Source organism: Cephus cinctus, unplaced genomic scaffold, assembly GCF_000341935.2.
Source record: "Cephus cinctus unplaced genomic scaffold, Ccin1 Ccin1_scaffold0997, whole genome shotgun sequence".
Lineage (NCBI taxonomy): Eukaryota > Metazoa > Arthropoda > Insecta > Hymenoptera > Cephidae > Cephus > Cephus cinctus.
The window spans coordinates 366,644-393,470 of NW_014333542.1; the positions used below are offsets into that span (position 1 = coordinate 366,644).

A 26,827-nucleotide genomic window follows, 5' to 3' on the forward strand; every position below is an offset into this window, starting at 1 on the left:
ATGTTTCAAGAAATCAAGAACTTATCCAATATAAAACATCGTCATTATAAATGCATAAATTTTTATTAAAAGGGTAACATACGTCTAAAACAGAATTCGCGGTACAAATGCATGATAAGTCGATCAAAGTTTCTCCTTTCGCAAGATTATATTAATATTTAATTACAAAAGTAAAAGGTCGTGATATAAATAATGGAAAAATTTGAACTAAAAAAATTTGTTGGCAGTGTTTTCGAGACACTTTCGTGTTTCCCGTATTTTGTGTGTGTATACATATATATATATATATAATCTCATATATATATATACTATATTCTTATCAATTATAGCTCTTTATTACAACACCGGACGGTGATTTTCATTGAACCTCGCTAAAATTATAAGCAGTCAAAAGCTACGCTGCCACTTGGTGATGCGAACCTGGAACACGATTCGACCCTCGAAAACAATGGAAGTTTAAAAAATGAAAAAAAAAAATAGAAAGCAAATAATAAGACTCGTAGGCGAGGCCGCTTAGTTTCCACAGTTCTCCAAGTATCCAACGTCCTCGTACAAGATCGACATTAAACATTACACAGTATAATTATGATAAGTAATTAAATCAGCCTTTTTCTATTATCCATTGATTGGTCCTAGAGAGAACGTTTATCGTTAAAAGTAACTCTATAAGAAATGCAAAATAAGATCGTCCAATACAGCTGCCAGGGATTCGTTTCCCTCGTTATCACTAAACTCATGCACAGGAGAGTAGTACTAGAATGATTTAGTTCACGAATGTCCATTTATAATAGAATTAGCGCCGCTACTTGAGAATCTCTTAATTTTACCTGAAATAGATAATCTCGGACGCGACGACAATCAAATGCCGAATGACTATTTACAAGAGCTTAACGGGATACCTCAGAAATTCCTGAAGCAGATTCGTTTCGCGTTAATAGGGTCTGGCGCGTGAACCTAACTTTTACTATATTAATCCTATAAACCTTTTGATCGTTTGACTTTCACCCAGCGATTAAGAGGCCGACTTTCTTCAGGGGCCTCCACAAACGTCGAAAATATTTTTAAATCAAGAAACTTTACATAGACTTTTTTAAAAGTCCGTCATATAATTTAGTCGTGATTATTCTTGGTGATTTTTCCTTTATTCCTTTTTCTATAGTCCAATAGGAAAATCGATATGACGTGGGATGATTAGAAGTTCTCTAGGATTAGACACAGACATACTGTCCCTTAATAGTAAAGTCCTTAGAGTGAAAGACGTATTGATTAGGTCGTATAAGTATGTATGCATATAGGGTGTTTTCTGTGGAATCAAATAGCAATGGGAAGCAGTGTGATTTGAAACCGCGACACGGTGTAGTTAACGAAGAATTCACTGTGATTGTAATGAGAGAAATATTTTTGGAGAAAGAAAAAAGGTTTTACGGTTAAAAAATTTCTATCACACCTATGTCTTCGTGTTTTCCAGAAACAATCGCACCATATTGTTAGCATTTTATGATTCGTTTATGACTATAATTATTATGCAATGAACAGAAGGATGTTCCTTGAAAACATAAGAGTGCCAGTAATTTGAATAAACTAAATGAAATACTGTATAAGAATTGTCGATAAACCCTGTAAAACCATGATTGATTTCTTTGTGACAAATGGAAGAAGTGCCACGAGACCTCCTTCGGAGTGTGTCATGTAAAATGACGGATCGTCGGATTAGAGTGACGACGTAATAAATAAAGCATCGTAGTATCAAAAAGTGTGGACATAAAAGAAAAAAAAAAATAGAAGAAAACCACAAGAATCTTGTATACTTTCGAAAATGTTTAGGAAGCTGGCACACACGAGGCTGCCAAGTAAAATAATAATCATCATCAACATCATTTTTTGGTGATTTCTAATGGGAACAACCGTAGCTCGCATCATCGATTTAAAAGTAATGCGCTGACCATCTCGTTCCTATAAAAAAGACTATCTAATATTTTTGCACCTAGATACTATTTGCGGTAGCGACTTGAGCTCGTTGCTTATAAATCCGACGGTTGTCTAATATAATTATAAATAAAATATATGTAACAATATATCACAATACGAATATGACGTGAGCCTTAAGATCATCAGAGCTTTAGCTTTTGCTTCCAACGAAGGAAGAAAAGCCAAGTAACATCTTTCTATTCTGGCGAGAACGCTCGAATGTTCCTCCGCTTGTCATAGTCACTTCCTTTCTTTCAGTTCGCGTTATCCTTATCAGTACTCACGGTTCACTTAGGCACGCACTATCTGATAACTCTTTGGAGTCGGATGAGGAATCATACGAAAGACGAGAAGCCTGGTAGAGGCGCTCTGGACCTTGCCATGTTGTTCATGATGATCTGTCCGCCATTTAAACTCACAACGGCGCTGCCTTCCGGTTCGGAGTCTGTGTAGGATGAATAATTCCTTACAGGCTTCTGACGCTTCCAGGATTGTCTCAGGGAGTCATTCACGTTTGCGTAATGATTGACGAAGGAATGAGGATCCGATTGGACGCTCTCGTTTTCACTCTCCGATCCCTGCATGGGGCAAGAGAAGAAAAATAATTATTTACACAACTTATAGATGACTTTGAATTTACTGTATGTTACAAAACGTTGGGCTACCTGTGAATCGGTCGAACTAATCTCAGAAGGCTTCTCGGTCACGCTACTGTCATCAGGATTCTCATCGTAACCCTTCAGACTCTCTTCGTCGCTGTGATATGCAACGGATGCTGGAGATGGTCTTGGTGGAGACTTCCCAAGCATCGTCGGAGGTGGTGGATGCATTGATTTACGTGCCAGGGTTCCTCTCTTTCCCAATGTACCACAAGCACTCCCAATATTCATAGTACCTCCACCGGTTTGACGGGATCTATACAATTCTAAATCAGACTCCTGCCTGTCGTCTATATCCATTGCCATTGATTCCTCCAGAGTCTTCTGTGCCTCCTCTGCAAAACGATTGATCCATCATTACAATTTATCATTACATTCATATCTCAATCATTGCTGACACTTACGTTTATATTTGTAACTTTTACTCTTCACGCAGAGTATGGCTATGACCATTATAATAATTATGACGGATGCTGCAGCAAGTGCAACCATGAACCACGTTTGCCTATAAAATGGTCTGTGTTGCAAGTATCCATATTCGAGGTACAACTTTGACGGTGTGAGTATCTGTGAGAAAATAACTATTTTTAATAACTAATAACAACAAAATAAATCATCAACTTACCGCCTCGTTCGAATAAGCTGGGTAACTTATTCCATATCGATTGTACGATATCACACGGAACAGGTATGAAGTTGATGGCAATAAATTTTGATAAGATACAGTATACTCGTTTAGAGGTCCATTGCTGCTCCGTACAATAGTTTGCCATCGGGTGTCATCTATAATCGAAATAATTACATTGTCATAGGTGTCGGGCGATATGAATCTTAATCAAATCCCAGAAATGGAGAATGGAGAGTTACTACTGGTTCATCTATAAGATGGAAGACGCTAATCGCTACGAGGATTTACACACAAAACCCACTCGACATAATTATCCTCGTACGGTGTGACAGTTTTCACAAGCAACGACACTAAATTTTCTGTTAAACCAGACTGAGAGTCACGATGGGATGATTCGCATGATGAACGGCATTAATGTCAGCGTTTAACGTGAACGAGGCTGTCCCGTTATTCAGCATTAGAATGGCGAAGACGATGGTTGGATTAATGAGACAACGGACGGTGGTTAATAATGTGTATCAGGCTGAGACATTGGGATTTTTGCGGGTTTGCTAATTGATCTTTATGTAATTAGCTGGGAGAGAATTACAAGACGCGTCGTGCTGGAGAATTGTCATGCAATCAAATATGCAAAATGCTATCCTCTGCTAATAAATTGTTAATCAGACCCGAAAAAGGCAATTGGTTTGCTTCTTTATTATGTTTTTTAATTTATGATATGCATTGCATAAGTGATTGATCACCCGGGGTTTATGTATATATATTATATGCAGTATTATCTAAATGCGACAAACTGACGATCAGCAATTTTTAGGTGTATTGACACTTACAATGCTGCCAATCTTCCATGGCTGTTTCGTTATATGAAAAAACAATATTAGTGTTAATATTGAATAAAAAAATTATCAGTAACCTAACCGTGGTATGAATATAAATTATAGAGTGAGTTGTGAAGTTTAATAAGAAACAATAATTCCTATGTATGTTTGATGATAACTACAACTTTTTTATCTTCTTAGGATCACTCGTTGTCGAGCTTGTAGATTATTTGTTTCTTACCTTTTCTCCTGGTCTCTATATAGTATCCTAAAATGGGTCCTTTTCCTGACGGTCCATTGGTCCATTGTAAATCCACGCTGGATACAGTTTTCGTCAGAGCAAGATCAGTGGGTGCCACTGGCGAACCTTCCTGGGGTCCGGTAGTGACGTTACCGGAAGTTGGTGGTCCGAAATCTATTGTCTGTGCGCGAACAGTGAAAGTGTACGTGACTTCCTCCTCCAGTGGTTGAATAAGCAGACTAGTTTCCGTGACTTTCTGCTTGACTTGCTTGCTGAAGCCTTTGTAGAGAGAAATGGGAAAGATTTCATGAGACCAGATTGCAAGTTAATAATACTGAAAGTTTGTCTGATAATATTTTCAAACGTACGATCGTTCTGCTCTGCAGTCTCGTAAGCTACAATGTATCCTACTATGTCGCCGTTTCGCATTTTTGGTGGCTCCCAGGAGACGCGCATGCTGGTCATTGTTATTTCCGTAAATTGTAGATTGTACGGTGGCCCAGGTATGTCCTGCTTCGTTCTTACAGTTATTGGGGGTGATCGTGGTCCGTCGCCAGCAGGATTGAATGCCAGGACTTGAATTCGATACTGTGTGTACTTGTCCAGGAAGACCAGACTGTGGGTCAGATAGGAGGCAGGTACAACTTCTATTTCTTCTTCCTGTTTCTTTTCTAATTCTTGTGGGGAGTCCGTGACGAGATAGAAAATCTGTTCAAGAAGATTAAAGCTTTAGTTTTTCGTTATAACGTGACAATAGGAAGCACCTACCTTATATCCTAGTAGGTCGCCATTTTGCATATTGGGTTGTGGCGGCTTCCAGCGTAAATTAACTTCAGTCGATGAAATAGACTCTGCTTTTACGTGCTGGGGCTCTCCCGTAGGGACAGCTTCTCCAACGTAAACCGTAACTGGAGGACATGGTGGACCTTCGCCTTCGGAATTGAATGGCAGAACCACGATCTCGTAGTTCCTGTCCTCCGTCAAGTCACTTAGTACCATTTTAGTTTCCTAAGATAAAAAAGGGAAGGTTATTATATCCTCTGCTGTTTATGAATTTAGAATTATTTTTTAAGTTTTTACAGTGATTCCCATTATCTCTTCTTTGGGCGTGGCTTGAAGTGCCGTTGGGAAGTCAGAAACTGGTTGATAGACAACTCGGTATCCTCCAGTCTTGTGATCTCCACTCCAATAGGTCTCGTCTATCATGTTCCAGTGAACTTCGACACTGGACGTCGTTATCGGTACAACTTTCAGTCCGGTGACCCCGCGCGATGGGGCTGTAGTAAAAATATAATTATTTTTATGTACTTTATGTCTGGTTATTTGTAAAAGATGTATGAGTGACGTACCAGCAGGTAGGGTCTGAACTTGAATAGACTCAGCACTCCATGCGGATGGACCTATGTCATTTGTAGCCTGAATGCGAAATTGATAAAGTGTAAAAGGTTTGAGGTTGTTTGCTGTGTATGACGTTACAGAAGGATCCACGCGTTCTGGGATAGTTTGGAAAGGTCCTGAATTCTCAGATTGTTGGACAGTGTAGTATCTGTTGAAAAAAAGAATCCATCAGGTTATTATTACACTAGTGGTATAATCTTAGAGAGAAAAAGAAAGTGATGAATTACCTTAACGGAGCAAAGCCATCTCTTCCAGGTGTCCAACTGAATGTAATCTGTCTGCTTTGCACCTGAGATCTACTGACTTGTGGGACCGAAGGAGGTTGTGGACGTTCTCTATTGTTAGTAGTCAGTACGAGTGCATAAGCAGTCTTTCCCCATCCTAATCTTGTTTGCGCAGTCACAGAAAACATGTAGTATTTCTCAGACTCGAGTCCAGTGGCCCTGAAGAAGAAAGAGAATTTTTTAACTCGAAGTACCAAACTGAAATATACTTTTGAACTACGGTCATACCTAAATGTTCTGTCGGATGCTGGAAACTCTTTAGCGAACTGAAGATCTTGACTGCTATTCAAGTAAAACATTACTTTGTATGCTAGGATTTCACCATTTGGATCCTCTGGTGTGTCCCAGATGATGCGTGCAGTAGAGAAACTCACATCAGGAAATGATACATTCGAGGGTGGTCCAGGAGCTGCAATTTGCATTTCATTTGAACAATTCACTCTATCTTACTGATATACACTCTTTATTTTTATACTAACCATCCTCAAAGGTCTGAACTCTAACAGGAGGTGTGCTCAAGGCTCCATCACCAAGTCTCGTATATGCCAGTACTTGTATATGATACTGCACGAACTTCCGTAATTCCGTGAGAGTAGTGGTGAACGTAGTGTTACTAGGAATATTTTTATATTGAAATGGTGATCTACTGTTCGCACCATAATAAACCTTGAAACCTTCAATCTGTCCATTTTGATGTTCTATCGGTACGTCTCCCCACTTTACCAATATCGTGGTAGATGACGTTGCGTTGGCTTCGACGTTGACCGGTCCAAAAGACGGTACTGATATAAGTGAAGCAACGTTATAACCAATTTCTTTTAGTATTTATAAATAGATACAGCAAAAAAGTAGATCATAACCAACCAGATTCTCGAGTCCTTTCAATGGCCTTAGGACTCGAAGCAGAGAAGCCAACGTCATTGTAAGCCTGCATAACTATTTCATAAAGTGCAAATTCCTCCATATTTTCAAGAACGTAAGAGTTGGCGGTGTGATCCTCGATACTTATACTCTTTGACTTGTTAGTTCGTAACTCTTTGTATGATATATTGTAACCCCTTGGATTTCCATACCACTCGACCTGCTGTAACGGCTGGGAAGTTAAAAAGTTTAAAAATTATTCATATCCTATCTCCCCGCAAAGATGGAACCATTAAAAATGCAATACTTTTTAAAATGGAAACTTACGATCCACCTAACGCGAAGTTCAGTCGCGCTCATCGCCCTGACTGTTACGTTCCGTGGAGGATGAGATGGGGATGCTTGGATAGTTTGAAACTCCTTCGTGGGTTCAGAAGGTTCTGATGCACCTACTACGTTGTTAGCTATCAGTCTTAATTTATATTGCATGAAGGGTGTCAGTCCTGTTATCGTTATAGTACTGGCATCCGGATCAGAGACTTCGTACACCGTGTACCAAGTGGTATTGCGCGTAGTTTGAGCTTGGACGGTCCATTTAATAATCGAAGAATTCCCATCGAACCCAGGAGTAAATTGAAGGACCACAGAGAAAGCCTCTATATTCGACAAAGCTAGTTTTGTTGGGGGTTCTGGCAAAACAGGCTCTACGCCCGACTGTATGGTAGCCACCCTGGGCTTACCTGGACCCATGGACGTCCAAGCTACTACCTCAAACCTATAGTGCGTTGTAGCCTAAGCAAAGTAAAGAAAGTAGGTATACATTGATAATAAAATTTCATATTTTTCAAATTTTACTTCATGTCTTTTTCCAACCTACCTGAAGATGTTCGACTTTGGTCGACAAGGTGTCAGCAGTAAGATTCTGTACCTTGAGGGAGTCGGGTGTATCCTTTATCATATACTTTAATTGATAAAACCTCAGGATCCCATTTATCTCACTAGGTGGACTCCACTTAACAGTAAGCTCTCTATCGCTTATGTCGCCGAACTGAAGATTCTCGACCTCACTGGGAACTGCATGAGTAAGGTCCAGTGAAACGTTACTTTCAGACAAAGTTTTATAGACTATTTTATTTCTCTTATCTATTACACGTACCATCCTCACTAGTCTGCACTTCCACAGGTGTGCTTTTCTCACCGTCGCCCGGATCCGTGAAGCACAGTACAGTGATATTGTAGAGCGTATATTTTTTTAGCCCACCTATCACAGCACTCTGCTCTGCCAGAGGATCAAAAAGACTTGGCGGCACCGACGTTGATTTATATTCATTCTCTTCACTGAAATTACCACCTGTCCATGCTTGTAGCTTGTATCCTTGATTTATACCATTTATCTTTTGTGGATTTGGTGGCTTCCACCATACTCTTATGGCTGTAGAATTCACAGCCTTAACTCGTAAATTTGTAGGGGGTGCTTCGGGTACTGAAAGTATTGTAGAGAAAAGAAAAATAAGCGATTGTACAGAAAGAATTTGAATACGTAAAAGAACATAATTGACTATTACTTACCACCCTCCTTAGTTTTGATTTTTAAACCTTCCGTAAAGACTCCAACGCCTTTATCGTTATAGGCCGCTATCTGAACAATGTAATCTTTCCAAGTGATAAGATCAGTTATGAGATAATTTCTCTGGGCCTCGTTTGTTATATTTTGACTGGTCCATGGATTTTCTAAATACCCATACAATCTGTATCGTAGAATATAACCTAGTATGTGACCGTTACGATGTTCCTCCAACGGAAGTTGCCATTGGGTTATTATTTCCGATGATGACCTTGCAGACCCAACAAAACCAAGAGGCGGTCCGGATGGAGCTAAATATGAATATTCCACGTTAAGAAAAAGAAAAGGCAATTATTCTATTATAAAAGTTTCATAGTCCAAATGAAATCACGTACGTTCCTGAGGTAGGATCACCACGTTACTAGGATCCGAATGTGGACCTTCGCCCACGCTGTTCTCAGCACTAACTCGAAATTGATAGGCAGCTGCGGCTTTCAAATTGTTCAACAACACCCATCGACTTTGCGCCGATACGTTACTGTATTCGGTAACCCAGTTTAACAGAGGATCCGGTATAGGTCCTGGAAAGATTCTTAGATCAGTATTCCGTGGAGCAACGAAGTTTTGAAATATCCAACCAAACTTACCAAGCTCAGGGACTTCTCGTCTCTGTACAATAAATTTTATCGTTGGGGAATTCCCGTCAAAACCAGGTACCCAACTGACGTTTATAGTCCTCGCTGATATTCCTTCAACCCTGACGGCCATCACGTTTATCGGAGCAAACGGAAGTTCTATCACGCTCAGTCGCGCAGTGCGCGTTTCATTTCCACCTGGTGAAACTACGGAACAGGTGTACTCGCCCACGTCCGACGCCCGGACGGCTGCTATTTCTAAAGCTCCGTCGTTATGCATCTTCACTCTTGGACTTGCTCTGGTATTGATCACTCTAAAAGAAACATTAATAGAGTTTAGGGTCAAATTTGGAAAAGCTTTTTTTTTTTAATTTTTCATTACTTACTGTGCATTATGGAACCAGGCGATGTCAAAAGGTACGGTAGGGTCACTCGATACTCTACATTGTAATTCTGCAGTAAGTCCTAATAATACTGATATGTCTGAAGGAGGTTGAACGATTTGAGTACGTACTGTAATTTAATAAATTGTTACGTCTTAATCAATTCTTCAAGATTTTTCTAGCAGCGCTTACTATACGAATTATAATTACCAAGTACACTAAGGTAAGCAGATCCATTAACGGAACCAGCTTCGTTGGCTCTAATGCAAGTGTATTTTCCTGCATCGTTTGGTTTTACAGCTGCAACCAGTAAGTCGCCATTTTCTACAAGTTGGACTCTGCCAGCTACCTCAACTGGAATTGTATCTAGAATTAACAGAAAATAATTAGAGATTTAATAAAATCCAGCTCAGCAAAGGTATAATTATTATCATCCTTCGATTAGTTGTCAGTACCATTGTAGATCCATGTAATGTTTGGGACCGGTGCTGCTATTGCTCTACAAGTTATATTAGCATCCTGGCCATCTAAGACAGTCAGATTCTTTGGTCCATACTCCATTACTGGTATTGATGCTATAAAATACAAAATTATTCTTAGTTGTTGGGTACCAAATAATATTTGAAATAGCATGCAGCGTACCCTTGTAATCATCTAAATTTATCCATAATATACTTTTGTATACCCAATCCCAACTTTCGAGAGTATTATTTTGTTTGTAATTACTCTGGAAGTACTATGGTATATAAATTTATAAAATATGGATACTATACTTGTCTTCGTAATATCCCCTTTGTACAGGTGTCACAAATTCATATGTACATCTATTAAATTATATAGCTATGCAATAACATTAATACAAGTTTTCTATATCTATCAATCGTGACATTCGTACATTGTTTTCTGCGTGTATTTTGGTGCCATTAAGTAAAATTAGATATTTGGTTAAGTAAAAAAAAAAAAGTCATGGTGATCACGCACGAATATAATTTGTACATGATTTGCCCTGCGATAGTAAAAGTAATGAAATTGATGTTTGGCATGCGTTGGTACATATCGTGATAGGAATATCGAAACAAAAATCAGTCGGGTGCTTTAAAAAAAATAAACACAGTAAACCAGAGGATGCAAAATAAAATTATTAAAAAAGAAATCGCAATCATTTATTCTCTGATGCATTGCGTACGTAATAAAAAAAAAAATAATGCAATCAACTTCCTACGCAAACTTTAACTAACTAAACAAAACCACAATATTGTCGACTAGTTGACTAATTAAAAAAAAAAAAAACAATTGCAACAATCGCACGAAATTCTCGAGCACTACGAGATCAAATAATAATGGAACGATACTGTCTAGTAATACTGTTTAAAAAAATAGATAAAGATAACAATGCTAAGCAAAGAGAAATAACAAACGTGGCGAACTCTGTGTTCTCGTCAAGCAAGTGCCTAGAAAAAGACTAGAGGTGTGATGCGCCTGCTACACGCTACAGTATACAAATTTTAGCGCCATTATGGCATTTTTTTCTTACTGTCTGGATATTGAGAGAACTTAAAGCGCCGTTCAGACTGGCGAACCCTGACTACATTATAGCCAGCTGCCCAGCGGGCCACTCTGTTCCTGATACCGGTTCCCATTCCCTCTGTCCCCATAAAAACACATCAATGTACATGTATGTATAACGTACTGAGTGCATTTGGTATGTTTCCTCATGAATTAAAGAACACGGTCCCAATAGTCATTGCACATTAAAGGATGGTCAGGACCTGGTGGATACTCACTTTTGGCTTTGAGCCACGTGTAGCTCGACGCTTCACCAGCATCATTAGAGGCAAGACATTGGAACATGCCTGAGTCGTCCATACTTAATTTTTTAATTACCAAAGACCCATCTTCCTCCATCTGATACCTAAAGTTGGCAAGGGAACAAAACAAAATATAACGGTGACCATCCACGACACCTTATCTAGATCCTACCTTGTTCCCAGTAGATGATCTACAGGTTCAGCATTACGAAACCAGCTTATCTTTGGCGACGGAACACCGAAGACGTCGCAAGACAGAGTCACTGTGGATCCATACTCGCTAAGAGTTTCACGTTTCAATTCAGTCCTAAACCATGGCTTCTCTGTAAAAGCAATGCAACAAAGGCATCAAAGTAGGTATGAAGAGAAACGAAGGCAGACAGACTGAGCAGTGGGTGGACAGGAATGAAATAATCGGATTTACCATGCACAACCACATTAGCGCTGGCATTAACCGTGGGATAACCACCGCTGCGTAAGTCCACTTCACATGCGTACACTCCGGTGTAAGTTAAATTCGCTGAGATCAGTACCAGGGTCCTGTTCCAGGGATCATTGAAGCTGAAGGATATCCTGGAGGTTTCAATGGGCATACCATCCTTGGTCCAGAGTGTCCTAAGCTCGTGTAGAGACCTAGAGAAGAGAGTAAAGAGATAAAATAAAATATTGATCAGTACATCAAATTCCTCTTATGTCTAAATTGCATTACCTGGCATTGGCGATACAATGCAAATAAGTGACTTGTTGATCCTTGACGATCACCGTGTCCTGTGGCCTTACAATGATGGTAGGTGCTACCTCTCTGTTGGGATCACCGGTCACTTGTAATTTGAAGAACGGACTGTTCTCTTCCTTACCAAGTTGAGTATTGATGGCTCTAGCCCTGAATAAAGCAAAAGGCTTGAATTACCCCTGTCGAAATAATAATCGATCGCGGTCTGATTTTTATAGACACTAACCTATAAGATCCTTGATCGCTCTCAGAAACGTCAAGTATAAGAAGCGTGTGCTGAGTGGTAGCATATTTAATATTGTAATCAAGAGTTCCATTGGACGTGGACCATGTGACTTCAGGTGCGGGATGACTCTCGATCTCGGGAAGTTCGAGGATTGCAGCCTCACCAGCCTCCACAGTGACTGGCCTCTCGGTAAGGTCCTCGAACACGCCCATGTCTAAGAAGTAAAAAATAGGAATAAAAATCTAGACTGAAAAATATGGGAAAACTTCATTTTAGCGACACGCTAGTCTCTTGGTGACGGAGATAAATAAAAGTAAAAAAAAGAAATAAATAATAAATAAGTAAGGCTCCTCTTACACGCCACGGAGAACATTATTCTCTCGCTAAAGATGGAACCAACGTCGTTCGTAGCTACGCAGTAATACACGCCCGCATCCTGTCTGCGCGTACTTTGAATACGAAAGTAATGTTCTGAAGTAAGCTCGTCGCTGAGGGGGACTCCGTCTTTGAACCACCTGTATTTTGGTTGTGGATAACCTGTAAATGAAGATTTTCATTGGTTAGGATTCTAATCGTCTGCCGATAGCAGACAGACAATTTTGTCATTGTTAAAAAGGAATTCATTGAACCCAGTTTGTTCTCCCATAAGGTATACAGTACGTATAACATATTCACCCTTGGTGCTATCTAATGCTATTACTACAGGGTCACGCTATCAAGTTACGAAGTACCAGGCAGCAGGGATAGGGCTTCATCTGGCCACCACCTCATCCGTCGGCCATACGATATTTCGCAGGAACAATGAAGCAAGACCAGAAGCGTGCGAGTCGCGATGCGTATGCATCACGAAATTTTTCATATTAAACCCAGAACCTTTGTTGATCTTATTTTTTTAAAATAAACTTTAACTATAACTTACCTATCGCCTGACATTGCAGGAATTTCGTTCGGCCTTCGCTGAGGATATTACCGCTACTCGAGGGCTGGGTGCTGAAGCGTGGCCCTTGAAGTGGTTCTGGTGGAAAAGAAAATAATCAGTGAACCCATTGCTTCCATATGCCTAAAGTAGGATATCTAATGCATAAGGCTTTTCGTATCATCATAATTTCTCATCCGAATGCGTTCCAATATCGTAGAGATTGTCTTGCACCATTGGCAATTCTAATACCGGTAGACGATATCGAGAAATTTGCATTGTACGTTACGGCATCGTATTGTATGAGAATATGCATATATTTTACAATAAGAAAAAATCGGAGTACAAGATCCTAGAAGATTTACTGGCTTATGTTTCCTTAAGATTTCAAGGGAACGAACTTTCTGGTCATCCCAAGAATGTTCAAAGGATGCCACCGGGTAGTCATGATATTCCAATATGTGGCCATATGTGTACATACGTACATGGAACACGTGTATGCACGTGCTCCGGGATCCGGCTGTTCGCATTCTTTTCATCTTCCACTGGAGCGGGCAGCCGTTCGATGGGAATGACTAATATGCCGTGGAAGGCGTACCTGGGACTAGTACGAAGAAGACTAAAGGCCTTAATAAATTACTAAAGTAGCGTCGTCCTCGTAGTCAGAGGTTGTAAATAAAAAAATAAAGATAACAGACAAAACTACCTAGAAGGAGAATCCGTCGTAAAGGATTCGACGACCTCCAGACAATATAGACCCTCTGGAAGAGGGTTCGCTTCGTTTCTCCCTCCCTTGCTCTTCTGGCTAAAGTAAAGAGAGCCAGCCGACATGTTTAGACGCCTTATAAACGGCGCCATAATATTTCGAAAAGTTAAGAGGCGAGCTCCGTCGATAAACAAACCATAGCGGCGCTGCTGCGACTCTGCAGCACCGACCGTCTCGAACATTGAATTCCTTTATCGATCGTAATTCTAATCTGAGAGCGCATCGTTTGCACGTGTCACGCAACGCCGCGAGGTAGAAACAACCTGTAGGAAACTCAATCCGCCAAGGGAACCAAGGAAGAAATTACGGGGCTGAACAAAATGGTGAAAAGATAAAAATATGAAACAGTTTTGAGAATGGCGAATCTGCTTGATCTAGTTCCTCGTGACAATGGAGTCACGCTCATGCATCCGTAAGGTATAAAGGAGGGCCTTTTTCATTGTCATGCCTTCCTACTCTACCGTCCTGTGCATAAGGTAGGAATACATAGGTTATGTATTGTAGGGAAGAACGTAGGAAAAAAACTAAGGGCGTTTATCTTTCAAGCAGAAGCACTGAGTATCCCTTTTGGCATCAGTATTCTCATTAACAGCCCCATCCACTTGAAAGCAATGCCCTGGAGAGGGTTAATAAGTGGAATATGTAGGGTATGCATACACGTGGTATTGCTCAAACCTGCAGAGTGCGCAGCAAAACTTCATCCGAAAATCGATAGTCTAAACGGTACTTGAGGTTAATGCAACTGATGTTATGTGACAAGGGACGTCTTGGCAATGCTCGAAAGGCCGCTGTTTTGCGTCTCTCTCACCTCACCTTTTGCGTTTTGTCGCTCGACCCGACTTCCTTCCTTTCCTGAGTTTTTTCCCCCTAATCCTGTATGCGGTAGCCGCAGGACTGTGGGGTTTTTCTTCAATAAAAAAAAAGCCATGGTCCTCCATTGGGCCTAAGAAGACAGGACTCTTCTCTTTTACAGAAACGGAAAGAGGGAGGGAAAGCACAGTGTCGTATCACCTCAAAATACATTTGAGAAATTCCGATAAATCATCTCAAGAATCTAGAGGACGATTCCAACCTAATAAACGTAAGAGAATCTATTGCACAATATTTTTGAAATGTCTTAGTCCAATGATTCAATACTATTAGTAGATAAATAATATTTGTATGTAGAGCTACGAGTATTTTATTCTAAATTCTATTATTCACCATCAGGTTCCTATAATTGCATCGGCGTCGTCATAAATCTGGCTGCACGCAATATTCCGGTGATAAATTCTGCGGCATAGAAGAATTAGCCCACGTTGCTATGTACGTTACTGTATTAGTCAACCCCTATTTTGAAGAGCGCAGCTGTCACTGCAGCGACGAGGAACAGGAGAGCATACGTTACTCTGGAAAGGGTGAAGAGGGACGCTAGAGTAGGGCTTGTCGTATGACGAGTTCACTTAAGCTTGGTAAATTAAAAAATTCCATATCCAAAAATATCCCCGATCTTTTAGGTTAACGTTTTCAGTAAGGCCAATGCCTTCTCGACATATTCCTGTAGTTATACAGTCGGTCACGTACTTTGCATTACGTCCCTATTAGAAGAGCCCCGACGAAGACGAGGGCTGGCGATTGGCACGAGTACTCTAGGGATGTTTTCAAGCCTGCAGCTGCCCCCCAGAAATATCATGCGGATCAAGGGCACGCATGGGCGCTTCTTCAAGTGACGACAGAAGACTGTCTGACGGACGGTAACCAGAGGTAAATTTATAGAAAAATTCTATGCCCTGAAACTCTGTTTACTCAACGTGAAAAAAAAAGAAGCCAGAGGAACTTCCTCCATAATACCATAGAGTATAACTTAGATTCTGAATATTCATAATCGATTATATTATTCTCTCAATTAGAAGAAAGAAAAGACTGTAATACTTTTAATGAAAACTACTTTCATTATTTACTATCTTATCCACCGCGTTTCAAAGCCTCACAGACAGTAGTCATAAATCGGTAAAGGAGGATCAGGAAACGAATTACCTTCACTATTTATTTCCTATGTATTCTTATCACTGTCAATCTACAGTAGTTTAATCAATACCGGTGGTCACGTTATAAATATATTCTTTAAATCACATAGCACAAGCCCAAATAAACTTGAGGAAAAGCTGCACCGAGTAAACATCGCTCAGTAAAATTACAGCATAAGCGTGACGAGTTTAAGCAAACACTTTGGAATCGGCTTACGGCAATCAGCACGTACGTAGTCAGATAGTCAAGTACAGCTGGTCAGTGTAAATGAAAATATTACACGTACGTTAATCACGTAACGTGCTGCGAAGAGGAGAAAGGAAGTAAAAAGAAAAGGAGCCAACGCTGCAGATTTTATTGTGGCAATTCTCAACAAGGATCCTTACTTGCTGCAACTTCCTAACCTAAAATGCAATCTGGCGATTCATATGCAACTTCCCGGAGCACTCGTTCAGGGATTTCGTAGCTCCCGTGAAACGACGAGGTTGACCACCTGCAAACTGCGGCGCTTCGGGATTCCTATATTGAATAGGCAGTGGCGGCAGACAGGCAATGCCAGGCTGCTACTGCTAGCTGCGTTCCCGTAAGACGCAATGCGCAACGTTTTGCGGAGTTTCCGTCGGTCGAACGGCGCACACGTATTGCCAACCGGAAATCGAAGTGAAACTGCGCTCTAGTCAAATATGATTTTTGCATCTACCTGTAGTTGCATCTCCCTTCGACATTGTTTATCGTGCAAATTGCCATTTCTTTTTCATTTATTTCACATATCTCTCTCTCGTTCCTATTTTCCCAAACGATTTACGCTCGGCAGACCGCGTTAACGTGACGAGCCTCGAATATATTTGCATGTGGAGAGAGGATATAACTGGAATCCTTCCGCAATTTCATCTTATCTTTTATCTCCTCTTTTATTTCCACTGAAAAAAGTACATATATACGCGGATCTATATATTTATAAGCTCAATTTCGTATATAGGTCACACATGCATAATACAATATAACGCGTGGAGAGTTTCTTGCAAAACTTTTCCTTTTTTAAAGAAAATAATAATAAACGATTTCTTTAATTTTTTTCATCAGATATTTCTCTCTCTTACAGTTACACAACAATGCAGTATCCTGCTCAAGAAAAACTCTCATCCCAAACCAGGACTTATCTCGTCCAATCGTTATCTGGACCCGGTGCAGATAGCTGTGCGGTCGAGCATGTACGACTGAATTAATAGGATTTTGTATTATTACAAAATTCGAACTGCGGCTAGGAGACGACACAATTCAGCAGGACTGTAGCTCCGTGTTACCAAGTTACTTGGCGTCGATCCAGCCTCCTGAAGTGAAACGAACGAGTTTCCTCCTCGCAGACAGGGTCAAGAAGCGTTTTGTAAATTTTAGTGGGCAATTTCTATCCCAGACTTATCGACCAGGTGTATCTACCTGCATCACTTCCGGATTGTACCTCAAGACGAATGTCCTCCTCTACGAACATCCGACTCGCATTTGCCAACGGGAAGCATTGGCCATTGACTTTGTCGTCGAGTCCAGAGCCATTGTGAACGGTCATTTGGCACGAATAATTGTCAATAGAAAAAAGAAGGAAAAAAAGAGAACAAAAGTCCTTGAGCAATTTTTCCCAGAGTTCTCTTCAAATTTGGCCACGTGCTGCACCAGGTTCTAAATGCATGAGAATATACCTAGTGAGAACATCCAATGGAGGTATTGTCCTTGATAAATAATAATGCACCAAGCATATGGCGCAGAAGTGCATTCTTTTAGGATCCATTCAAACGGCCACGTGGATCAAACAATATGGTATAACTAAGTATTCTTAGGATTTTAATAACTATAAAATAGCTCAGTGCACTGGACTCAATGACTTTTATAAACATTGCCTTACGCACAGGCTAATGCGGTTGCTTCTGCAGCGAACAGGTTACAGTGCCATCCTGGTTGCACACCTAGCGCTACGTGAATAAGGCCTAGCTAAGCTACGTAATGAGATGGGAGTTGCGGTGAATTAAGTTTAAGAATTCTATTAGCACTATAGGTAGACTATAAGCGTCACTCTATGTATATGCACTAGCTGTATGCACCAAGCATCTTGTGCGAACTCAGCGAGATGCACCGGGTTCAGGATTCACTGACGTGTATCTTATTTACCTTACGCTGCACCAGGGATGCACTTTTCGTCGAGTAGATTCTAACCCGAAGCACATAATAGCCCTTAGCCCGTACGTGGGTAGAACTTAATCGTAAGATCACATTGTAATGCGAAGCGTGTTCTGTATTTTCGATATGACTTTATTACTGCAACAAGTGCATTGACATCTAGTGCATAAAATATGCATATACTACTTTAATGAACCTGGTGCTAAAAAGGATAATCGAACCGATTCAACGCACAGCGTGAAGTTGCCCGTGTCTTTCTGTGGTCGTTATAATACACCCCTTCTAAATAATGCATCCCTCCGGGATGCACATGCACTAGGCTCCGAATGCATAGGACAATAGGGTAACTGTACCTACAGCTGTCAAGCCATGTGCCACCGCGTGATATGCAAATAGGTGGTTTATAAATGTCCTATGTTTTATTTAGAACACTGAAAAACATCCGTACTCTGAGTTGCTGTGAACTCTGCGGTGTATAATTCAATTGAACCACAATGGTAGGAGGGAGGTGGAGGAGGAATTGAACAGATATAAGACTTATCAGTGATAACTCGAGTGCAGGAGGAATTTTCAATGTAAATCCAATTGATGACGTAGCCACTGTATACAGAAGAGGTATGTATAACTTCCTGGGGTGGAAATCCCTCGGAGGGGGAGTCGGTTTAGAAGGGGGTCTGATTTTCTTTAGAGACCCTTATACACGACTCAGACTCCCTATCTGCTTGTCGGCCACTTCCGTTATGACAAGGGTCCTCCAGATTCTTTCTTCCGGTTGTGGGTATTTTTCATCTCGATTGACACATCCTTCAGGAAGATTTCGAGGAAATTTTTGAATATTATTTTCTCTTGGATTTTTTTCAATTTTTTTTTTCTCTTTTTTTTACAGCCACCTCGTGGAGCACCGAGGAATGTGTTGCATGGTCTAGGTGAACACGTATTCTGGGAATAAGAAATTAAACCAGACGTAGCAAGTGTCTGTCTCTCTGATGCACTTGTACGTGGCTCATGTGTACTCCAGTGTCGGATTTCCTGGCTAAGAATTAGTCTTTAAAACGTTAAGTCCTCCCGAGAACAAAGTCGATCCTCTTGCGGATTTACCTGGAAAGTCGACGTGGGAGTAGTTCTGGAGAAAGGAAAAGAACGTTCAAGAAAATTCATGAAGAGATTCTAATGCCCGTACGAAATAGATATGTAAAGCGAAGAGGATAGTTTGGATTCAACGCGACCCAAAGAAAGGAAGCCCAGCGACTTTAATAGGAGCCAAGTGAAGCTCTTCCGACTTAGTTATAAGATAAAAAGTATATACGTAAACTTTTGGGCGAGATGGTAGAACGATGGAAATGCCTGTGGAGTCGTCTGGAAAATTACTCGTAAAGTAAAGTCCTTCAGGTGATTTATGAGGATCGAGAGAAGAGAAAGAGAGAGGACCGAGTCAGTTATGTCTATATGCATAAAAGAGTCAGAAGAGACTTTACCAAGCTTGAAAATGTGGAGAGTGTCAAAGAAGATCCCGGTGGTCGCTATGTTTGTGGTCTGGTCTCTTTCGGTTTGCTTTGTCAACTACAGGGAGAGTCGTAAAGGGAGACTGGAACCAACCAGCCAACCAGCCCATACTTTCATACCTTCTCAGTCAGTCTTTTTCCTGTCTAAAAGAAATACCAAGTGCGTCTTCAATGTGGCATAAAGAGGAGGGATAGCCCGGAGGACCTTTGACCCTGGTGGGCCTTAAAAAATTTCCTTTATACCTTAACGCTGCCTCGGAGCATTTTTATAGTGGGTAGATACAATCCTTCAAGTACCAACTCACGGAGCTTGAGGATTCGTATACGGTTTATTAGTCTTCTTAAAATTCATTATGCATTGGCTCAATTATATCTGATCATCGTCTAAACATAGTACAGACGCAATCCTTGACCTTTACTACAGTCAGTCCAAGAAATCAATTGAATGAGTCTCCCTCTATACGTTTCATAGAAATGTATCAAAACGACTCACTCGCTGTCAGTGAGTAAATGGAGAAAGTCAAACTCGTGGAAATGACAGACAGCGTCGAGGATCTAAGATCGATCCCCTTTCTTACAAGCAACTTGCATTACCGAACAGTGACGAAGATGAAAAATTGGAGGTCGTTCGCGCGTGACGCTTCGACGATTTCTACAGAGTGACTGTCATCTGGATTGCGTATTAAGTGCAAATCGATTCGGGACCTGCGAAAATCCTGGGATAAATTAACCCACAACGTGCTAAGAGTAACTTTAATTTCAAACAAAAATTCTTTTTCACAGGAACATACGTGCCATTTCCACTCAAGGATAACAAAATAATTGAAGTAAGCGACCGCACGAATATTTCTTCTGGTGGAAATGAAGAAAACAAAATTTGACAAATTTTTGCTGGAATTTAAAAAAAAAGTCATCTTCATGCTGAGGTAAGCAAGAACGATTAAAAATGTTAAACTCCCTCCTACGCGTTAAACTCACAAGACTCGTACGGTCCTTTCAGACTTCTAAGGACACTCGAGCGTCCCACAAGGATATCCTGGCCAAGAAGTGTAAGAGGAGCAGCAGTGTAAGTGGATGAAGAAGCTGGTGTACGAGGTTAAAGAAAAGAGCAGATCGGCGAGGTAGCAGGGGAATAGAAGTAAGAGGAGTGAAGAAGATGGAAGACGACGAAGGATAAGTAGGAGAACATAAGAGAGAATACCAGAAGAAGAGAGTGCCTTGCCGTAGGCGGTCAGTGGCCTCTGCACTGGCTACCACACGAGACCAAGAACTCCTCATCGGTGCCCCACTCTCGCCTGCCTTCCTTCCACGACTGGTCCCTAGGGAATAATAATGGGAATTATGCTAAAGGCGTTCTTTCATAAAAACTTGCCCTTTCGCCTTCTTCTTTTATTTTATTTCTTTCTCTTTCACAGATATATCATACCGAACGCCGATATGGCTACTTTCGTAATAATTCCTACACGCGTGACTTTCCTTCTCTCATCCACACTGTGTCGTCACATTAAGGAGAATACGTATGGGGCCTAGTACCGATATCCATATGCATGAGGTATATGCGTCTAGTATTCCAGGGCGTTGTTCTAGTCTCTTTGGAAACTTATGTAATTCAGAAATCCTACGACCATTAAATGGATATCTGAGCTGGATTCGAAGTTAATAGGGATTTGGTAAAGTCCTTTTCTATCTAGAGGAAATTAATTTGTGAAGAGAGAGAGAGAGAGAAGAGAGGTGAAATGCTCTGGTGAAACTTGGCGAATTCTCACGGATGATATTGTCGCCTCCGTTACAAAGATGGCAAAGTATCAGAGGTGAAATCATGTAAAAGCAACGTTAAAGTTGAGAACAACTGTTTCATACGATTTACGGGAGTCCCGTGAAACTCTGTGCTACCAAACGGAAATCTTAACTGGTGCAACAAACTCCAAGGCGCTAGACTGGGAATAAAAAAGAAAGGTCCGAAAAGAAGGAAGCAAAGTATTGTCTTGCGAGATAAATAAAAGAAAAAGGAATTAACTTCGTTCTTCAGGACCAACCGAATGTCTCGAGCCAACTGTGAGAGATCACGCAATGGTCATTTTATTTTGGTTCTTGTACATCGATACCGGTACACCTGTACAATCAAGATGGATAATTTAAGGTGCGTGCAGGCCTCTAATGACTTCCTGAGATTTCGTGAGGATTTGTGAATGAAAAAGTTATGTAAAAAAAAAAAAATTACAAAATTCTTATACCCACGCAAACGCTGATATAACGAAAAAGTGTACCAGGTCTTGGCTGCTGGATTTTCCAAAATCCAAATTCAGAATATCGTACCTGTACAAGTGTATCAGGTGCTTAAATAAGTACAGAAGGGACATACAAGATACAAACGTGTACGATGGTAATGAAGATGATGGTTGTAGAATGTAAGGAAAAAGGAGGAAGGGCATCCGGTCGACGAGAAAGAGCATTCAGACACGTATGCACGCCATCCTCGTAGAAGGGCACCAAGTGCCCAAGTACCAGTGAGCCAAGTAAGAGGCGACAAAGCTAAGGTGCTCTAAGTAATTACGGAGGACAGTGAGTATCTCGCGAAACCAAGTAAATACTAAGAACACTGGTTTAACGGAAGTTCCTGACTTTTCATGAGGTAGTCACTTTTCCGTAACGTCTACAGGTACCATGATATAACAAAGAATCAAATTTCATCACTACTCCAATCTTGATGTCGATACCACCGATAACCTACTTCGATTCCATTTCAGGTATCTTGTCCAGGATATCATGGTTGCCACGGACAACCCAAGATCCCTATACAGACGAATAGAAAGGACCAACCACTTGTAAAAGTATCTGACGATTTAAATATTTCAACTCCAGTCTCTTTATCCCTACGTGTGGTTAACGAGAGTGTCCACGTACACGTAGCTGCAATGGACGCTAAACTCACGTCGTCCTCAACGTTGACTCCAAGCCATCGCTTCCTGCGCTGGCAGCCGGACGACGGGCCATGTACTGAAGGGAGAGCAGGTACGAGTCTGGCACTAGGGAACAGAAGGGAAAGAGAGATAGATATAGAGGCAGAGAGAAAGAGAAAGGCAGGCAGGCCTTAAAGTGTGCAGAGGGCCCTATAGAATAGTTAGAGTGGAACTAGAGGCCAATACGGGGGAACTGCTCTCGAAGAACTGGAAGAAGAAGGACAGGCAAAGGCCCTTGTCCTCCATTGTACCACGTTTGAGCTGACGCCAGTGATAGATACCTTTCCTGGCATACACCTAGTAACTACCACTGCTATCATCTTCTACACCCATAGCCTGTGATACCGTCATAGTGCCTTTTACAAGTGTACACTTTTGTCCTGGGTATAAACGTGCACGGTTTTATAGAAAAGATTGACATTAAAGCCTTCAAGCACTGGACGGTTCGGGTTATCGAGCCAAACTGGAGTATATGAAAAAAAAAATCGTTGGCCCCTTTTTCAAATATTCACAAGCATGGCCTCATCATCCTTTTTGTTTTCTTCTTTTAGCAAAATTACTTTCCCATGCAAAGTCATTACCTATGTGAATATTACATGAAGAGGTACCATTATCACTTCAGAAACTGACATGCCATTATTGCAAATACATACTGGACCTGGGTATGTCGTGTATTTTATTTTTGTTTTTATTTCACAGTAATTATCTGTTACAGAGATATCGTACAAGGATGTTAATCGAGAAGCGGATAGGTCGCTGGTATTGTTTACCAAGGAAAAAGAATAATGGTCCGCTCGAAGAAGCTGTTTAAGTAGTTTATAATTCTGCGTCCGCGAAGGTGGTGCAGTGCGGTATGATTGAAGGGTTGAACCTAAGGATCATTGGAACACGAGAGAACAAGTGCCAGTCGTTAATAATAAAAGGCAGGAGTCGTGATGTGTGGATGCACACGCGACGGCACGTGCTCTGGACCACTCTTCAATCTCATTCTCTAGTGCTATCTCTCCCTCTTGCTCCATTATGCTCCGTCTCTCTTGATCTGGCGCACACGACTCTCTCGTAGTCATGTAACCGAGATGGGAGGTCAACGCTTTAACTTCGTTCACACAATTGGGACGGATTAACCTCGTAATAAATCCTTATTAGGATGGCTCGCACGCCCTTGTCACTCTGTGAGACTCGGTTGGCTGGCTCATGCAGATTTTAGCGACGCTTTCTAACAGTTATCGAATTTACTACGGTTATATCTATGATTAGGATAGCAGTGTTGGATGATGGTTAATGATGATGACTCGCATTATGAATTTGTACTGTCAGCGTCCTGGAGCATAGTGGGAAATGGGCGGAACGCTTCCAGAAGAGTGTACTCAGGAATTTTATGCTGCTGTGGGAATGGGATGTGATGCCGTTGCCTTCTGATGTGTGTGTATACTATGACGTTATGGTCCAGGAAAGTTGAAACCCTGTGGAAGGAAGATTTTGTTTGTAAATTCATAAGGTCATCATTTTTTTAAGGAGTATATACAATCAGTGATGCCTTGAGACCTCATTTTTGTGGATCGATGAGATGTTTTGAGGGTTTATGAATTTTTGAGACGCGTTGCGCAGAGTGGATCATCTTTTGTGGGATAGATCTTATTGGGAAGCACAATAGGCAGGAGAAAAAGGAGCCAGGCTGAATGGATTGAAATGTTGAAAAGGTGCATCTTTGGCGAGACTCCGAAAAGCAGCTAAAGAATCTAAAAGACTGTCGCATATAAATCACCGACCGTGAAATTCTACTTAAGCCATCTGGAAGGGAGAACTTTACCCACATACTGGGTTGGACTGACGACCTCGTAGTTACGAAAGAACTATCGGCCCAGTCAACCAGTAAACGTATTTCCTGTCCGCATGCCATTACTATGATGAATCATAGAAAATCCCTGGGAGCTATTATATCGTTCTTAGCTACGTGAACTTGTTCATTTTCTGGGGTCTTGTTGTACTTTTAGCCGTTTGCAAAAGTAATGGGTAAGATAACTGAAGCATGAGTGCTTGCACGTTGCGTGGATAAAATTAACCGGAAAATAGATAAACGTGCGTATGCTCGTACATCCCTGTATCCGTTGTACGTCTTTATGCATACAGAGAGAAAAAGAAAAAACGAAGAAGCTTCGTGTCATAACTGAAGGCGAATTCGAGCAGGTTTACAATGCATCCATAAATAATACGCCCTATGAAATACCATGGACCTCAAGTGGTCGGCATGACAACGCTGCAACAATGTTAATGATAGTGGCAGTGACGACTATTGACTTAAGAGAGCGGAAGTAAGTATAAATACATTGAAAATTGACGATCATAAAGACCTTTGATATTACCTACAAGATTAATAAAGAAAAGCCGGGAAAACTTACCAATTGCGCAGGCGCTTCCGGCGAACCAGAATACGAAATAAAGAGCGGCAAGAAAAGCGACGTTCCACTTGGTCAGGAGGACTGGCAGATTGGCCAGGACGCGTCGGCAGGGTATCTCCATGTTACTTGACAGCTGCCAAATATTGGCCTGCCAAATACACAAGGAGCCAATGGAACCGAGGAATTGTCAAAGAATCAAACGCGTAAACGGCAATACCGGCGAGTTCTCCTCATTTTGATTCTTTTCCTTCCTTTTTGGACAATTAACACAATCCCTATTCTTCACTTTTTCACTATGCTTCTTTGTCGGACGAAGACAAGACACGGGATGGACAGTCGCGTTTTGGTAAGATCACCACCATTTCTTCTCACTCGTTGCACTGCTGCATTTCTCCCTGGAGCACCAGCTTCCCAGGAACTGCTTCAGAGATTAAATGGAATCTAGTCTGGTTGGTAGCGCAAGAAGATGAACGCGACTAATTACAACAGCTTGGCAATGCGCCAGACGATCTGTAACTATTTAACAGGGTCGGTCCTGGTAATCAATCGCACTGGATACACACACTCACTTTTCCTATTGTCTAACTCACTTACTCACTGACTCGAATTTATTCTTCGACTCGTAAGAATCGCGTGTTCAAATGCGGAGCGAATACTTTCAGGTACTTTCAGGATAGTCCACGCGTAACATCTTTTGCACAACACTCCTCGTACTCTATGTATAAAGCGTGAAGACTGTTAATCGTCTACCACCAATGTGACCGGAGAACGCAACAGTAAAATAGATTTAAAAAAAAGGGTAGTAAATAGAGAACTTGCAAGGCGCGAGAATCTCAACAAGTGCAATATAAGTACAACGAAGCGTATAAAATCGTTTTAAAGAAAAAGAACTTCACATCGCACCGGGCTTCTCACGCGGATGCTTTGTCGTGCACGAAGAGTTTGTTGTCAGTGTTTAACCTGAGGATATCACCGATACAACAAGTGTTTGTAGTATTATTATGCATTAATACCCAAGAGGTTCTGTCTTACATTCATCAGTTATTCTTTCATTCTCATTTACTAGATACAGTATTCGGTCACTGGTTCTTTTTTTAAACTCCACGAGTCCTCTTCTTCTCTTCTGGGCCCAAAGGCATTCAGGCACATTCAGGTAACGCAGCACAAACGGTCACGCTCACCTGGTACAACCTGGCAACCCTGCCAGATTACCTGTTCACTCGGATAATTTCGTAAAAACGATTAACTAACGGAAATGCGACACAGAAATTTATAAGGATCATCCGAAGTTATGGAATACAGTCAGCTTCACTTTCACGAACTTTCAAAAGGAGCGAGCAAGAGCACGAGATCCGGCAGTCTTTACGGAGTTATAAAGTTTTGTTGACTAGCCGTCAATCGGCTCCGTTCACAGAAAGGAATGCAAGTTAAAATCGCGTCTCGGCGCACGAGCAACCGCTGTGGACAGTCTCGGCCAATCGGCGCCTAGTGTAACCACCGTTCAGTTTAGAGTGGGGAAAATCTACAGATATATTCTTTTGGGCATCGTATTGCCATCTGGTAGGAAACCGCTCTGTCATGCTTTACCTACAGAGTCGACCAGACACGCAATGGTAGCAGCGTTGACTGAAGAGATAAGTAGAATGGATATCTTTTTACGTGACATTGTGTCACGCGGTTTTGGGATGTCACTGACAACTACTAACGTGCTTAACCCAATGTAATTGATCAAAATCGTGAGGCACAGAATATACGGAGATATCTAGTCTGATTGCATATTTTAAACATATGTTTGGTCATTTTAATTTTCTAAAAGAATAAGATTTTTCAATTTTTCTCTCAAACTTATGTCTGGTAGGAAGATGCTGATTTATTATTGACAGACCAATAATAGACTGTTGT

The 26,827-nt window shown here is 41.1% G+C and overlaps 1 protein-coding gene and 2 long non-coding RNA genes across 10 annotated transcripts; 2 read left to right on the forward strand and 1 right to left on the reverse strand.

The window, feature by feature from the left end:
* Positions 1 to 44: 44 nt before the first annotated feature.
* Positions 45 to 26,781, reverse strand: LOC107271529 (protein sidekick). Of its 6 annotated transcripts, XM_015747652.2 has the most exons (32): positions 24,926 to 26,781; positions 13,126 to 13,221; positions 12,564 to 12,743; positions 12,207 to 12,420; positions 11,957 to 12,130; positions 11,672 to 11,880; positions 11,420 to 11,570; positions 11,224 to 11,351; positions 10,974 to 11,084; positions 9,895 to 10,014; positions 9,650 to 9,805; positions 9,443 to 9,569; positions 9,069 to 9,370; positions 8,817 to 9,002; positions 8,427 to 8,732; positions 8,014 to 8,340; positions 7,735 to 7,931; positions 7,185 to 7,649; positions 6,861 to 7,089; positions 6,476 to 6,778; positions 6,225 to 6,405; positions 5,940 to 6,155; positions 5,664 to 5,860; positions 5,395 to 5,591; positions 5,083 to 5,322; positions 4,683 to 5,022; positions 4,315 to 4,593; positions 4,086 to 4,106; positions 3,253 to 3,410; positions 3,032 to 3,194; positions 2,634 to 2,962; positions 2,304 to 2,546 (listed from the first exon to the last, which is right to left on the reverse strand). In XM_015747652.2, the coding sequence occupies exons 1-32, from the start codon at positions 25,044 to 25,046 to the stop codon at positions 2,304 to 2,306; spliced, it is 6,666 nt and encodes a 2,221-aa protein (XP_015603138.1). In that variant the 5' UTR covers positions 25,047 to 26,781. The 6 variants fall into 6 exon arrangements, with proteins under 6 accessions (XP_024944599.1, XP_015603138.1, XP_015603140.1 ...); XM_025088831.1 differs by having other exon boundaries at positions 45 to 2,546; positions 8,817 to 9,370; XM_015747654.2 differs by lacking the exon at positions 10,974 to 11,084.
* Positions 14,642 to 19,335, forward strand: LOC112494928. The gene is made up of 5 exons (XR_003060955.1): positions 14,642 to 14,969; positions 15,098 to 15,339; positions 15,473 to 15,631; positions 16,998 to 18,679; positions 18,951 to 19,335. It is a non-coding gene; the product is annotated as an uncharacterized LOC112494928 (long non-coding RNA).
* On the forward strand, positions 19,352 to 23,989 carry LOC107271536. 3 transcript variants are annotated; one of them, XR_001538667.2, is made up of 4 exons: positions 19,352 to 20,492; positions 20,567 to 22,225; positions 22,314 to 22,578; positions 23,242 to 23,989. It is a non-coding gene; the product is annotated as an uncharacterized LOC107271536 (long non-coding RNA). The 3 variants fall into 3 exon arrangements; XR_003060954.1 differs by having other exon boundaries at positions 19,352 to 19,782; positions 20,350 to 20,492; positions 22,314 to 23,989; XR_003060953.1 differs by having other exon boundaries at positions 22,314 to 23,989.
* Positions 26,782 to 26,827: the final 46 nt, after the last annotated feature.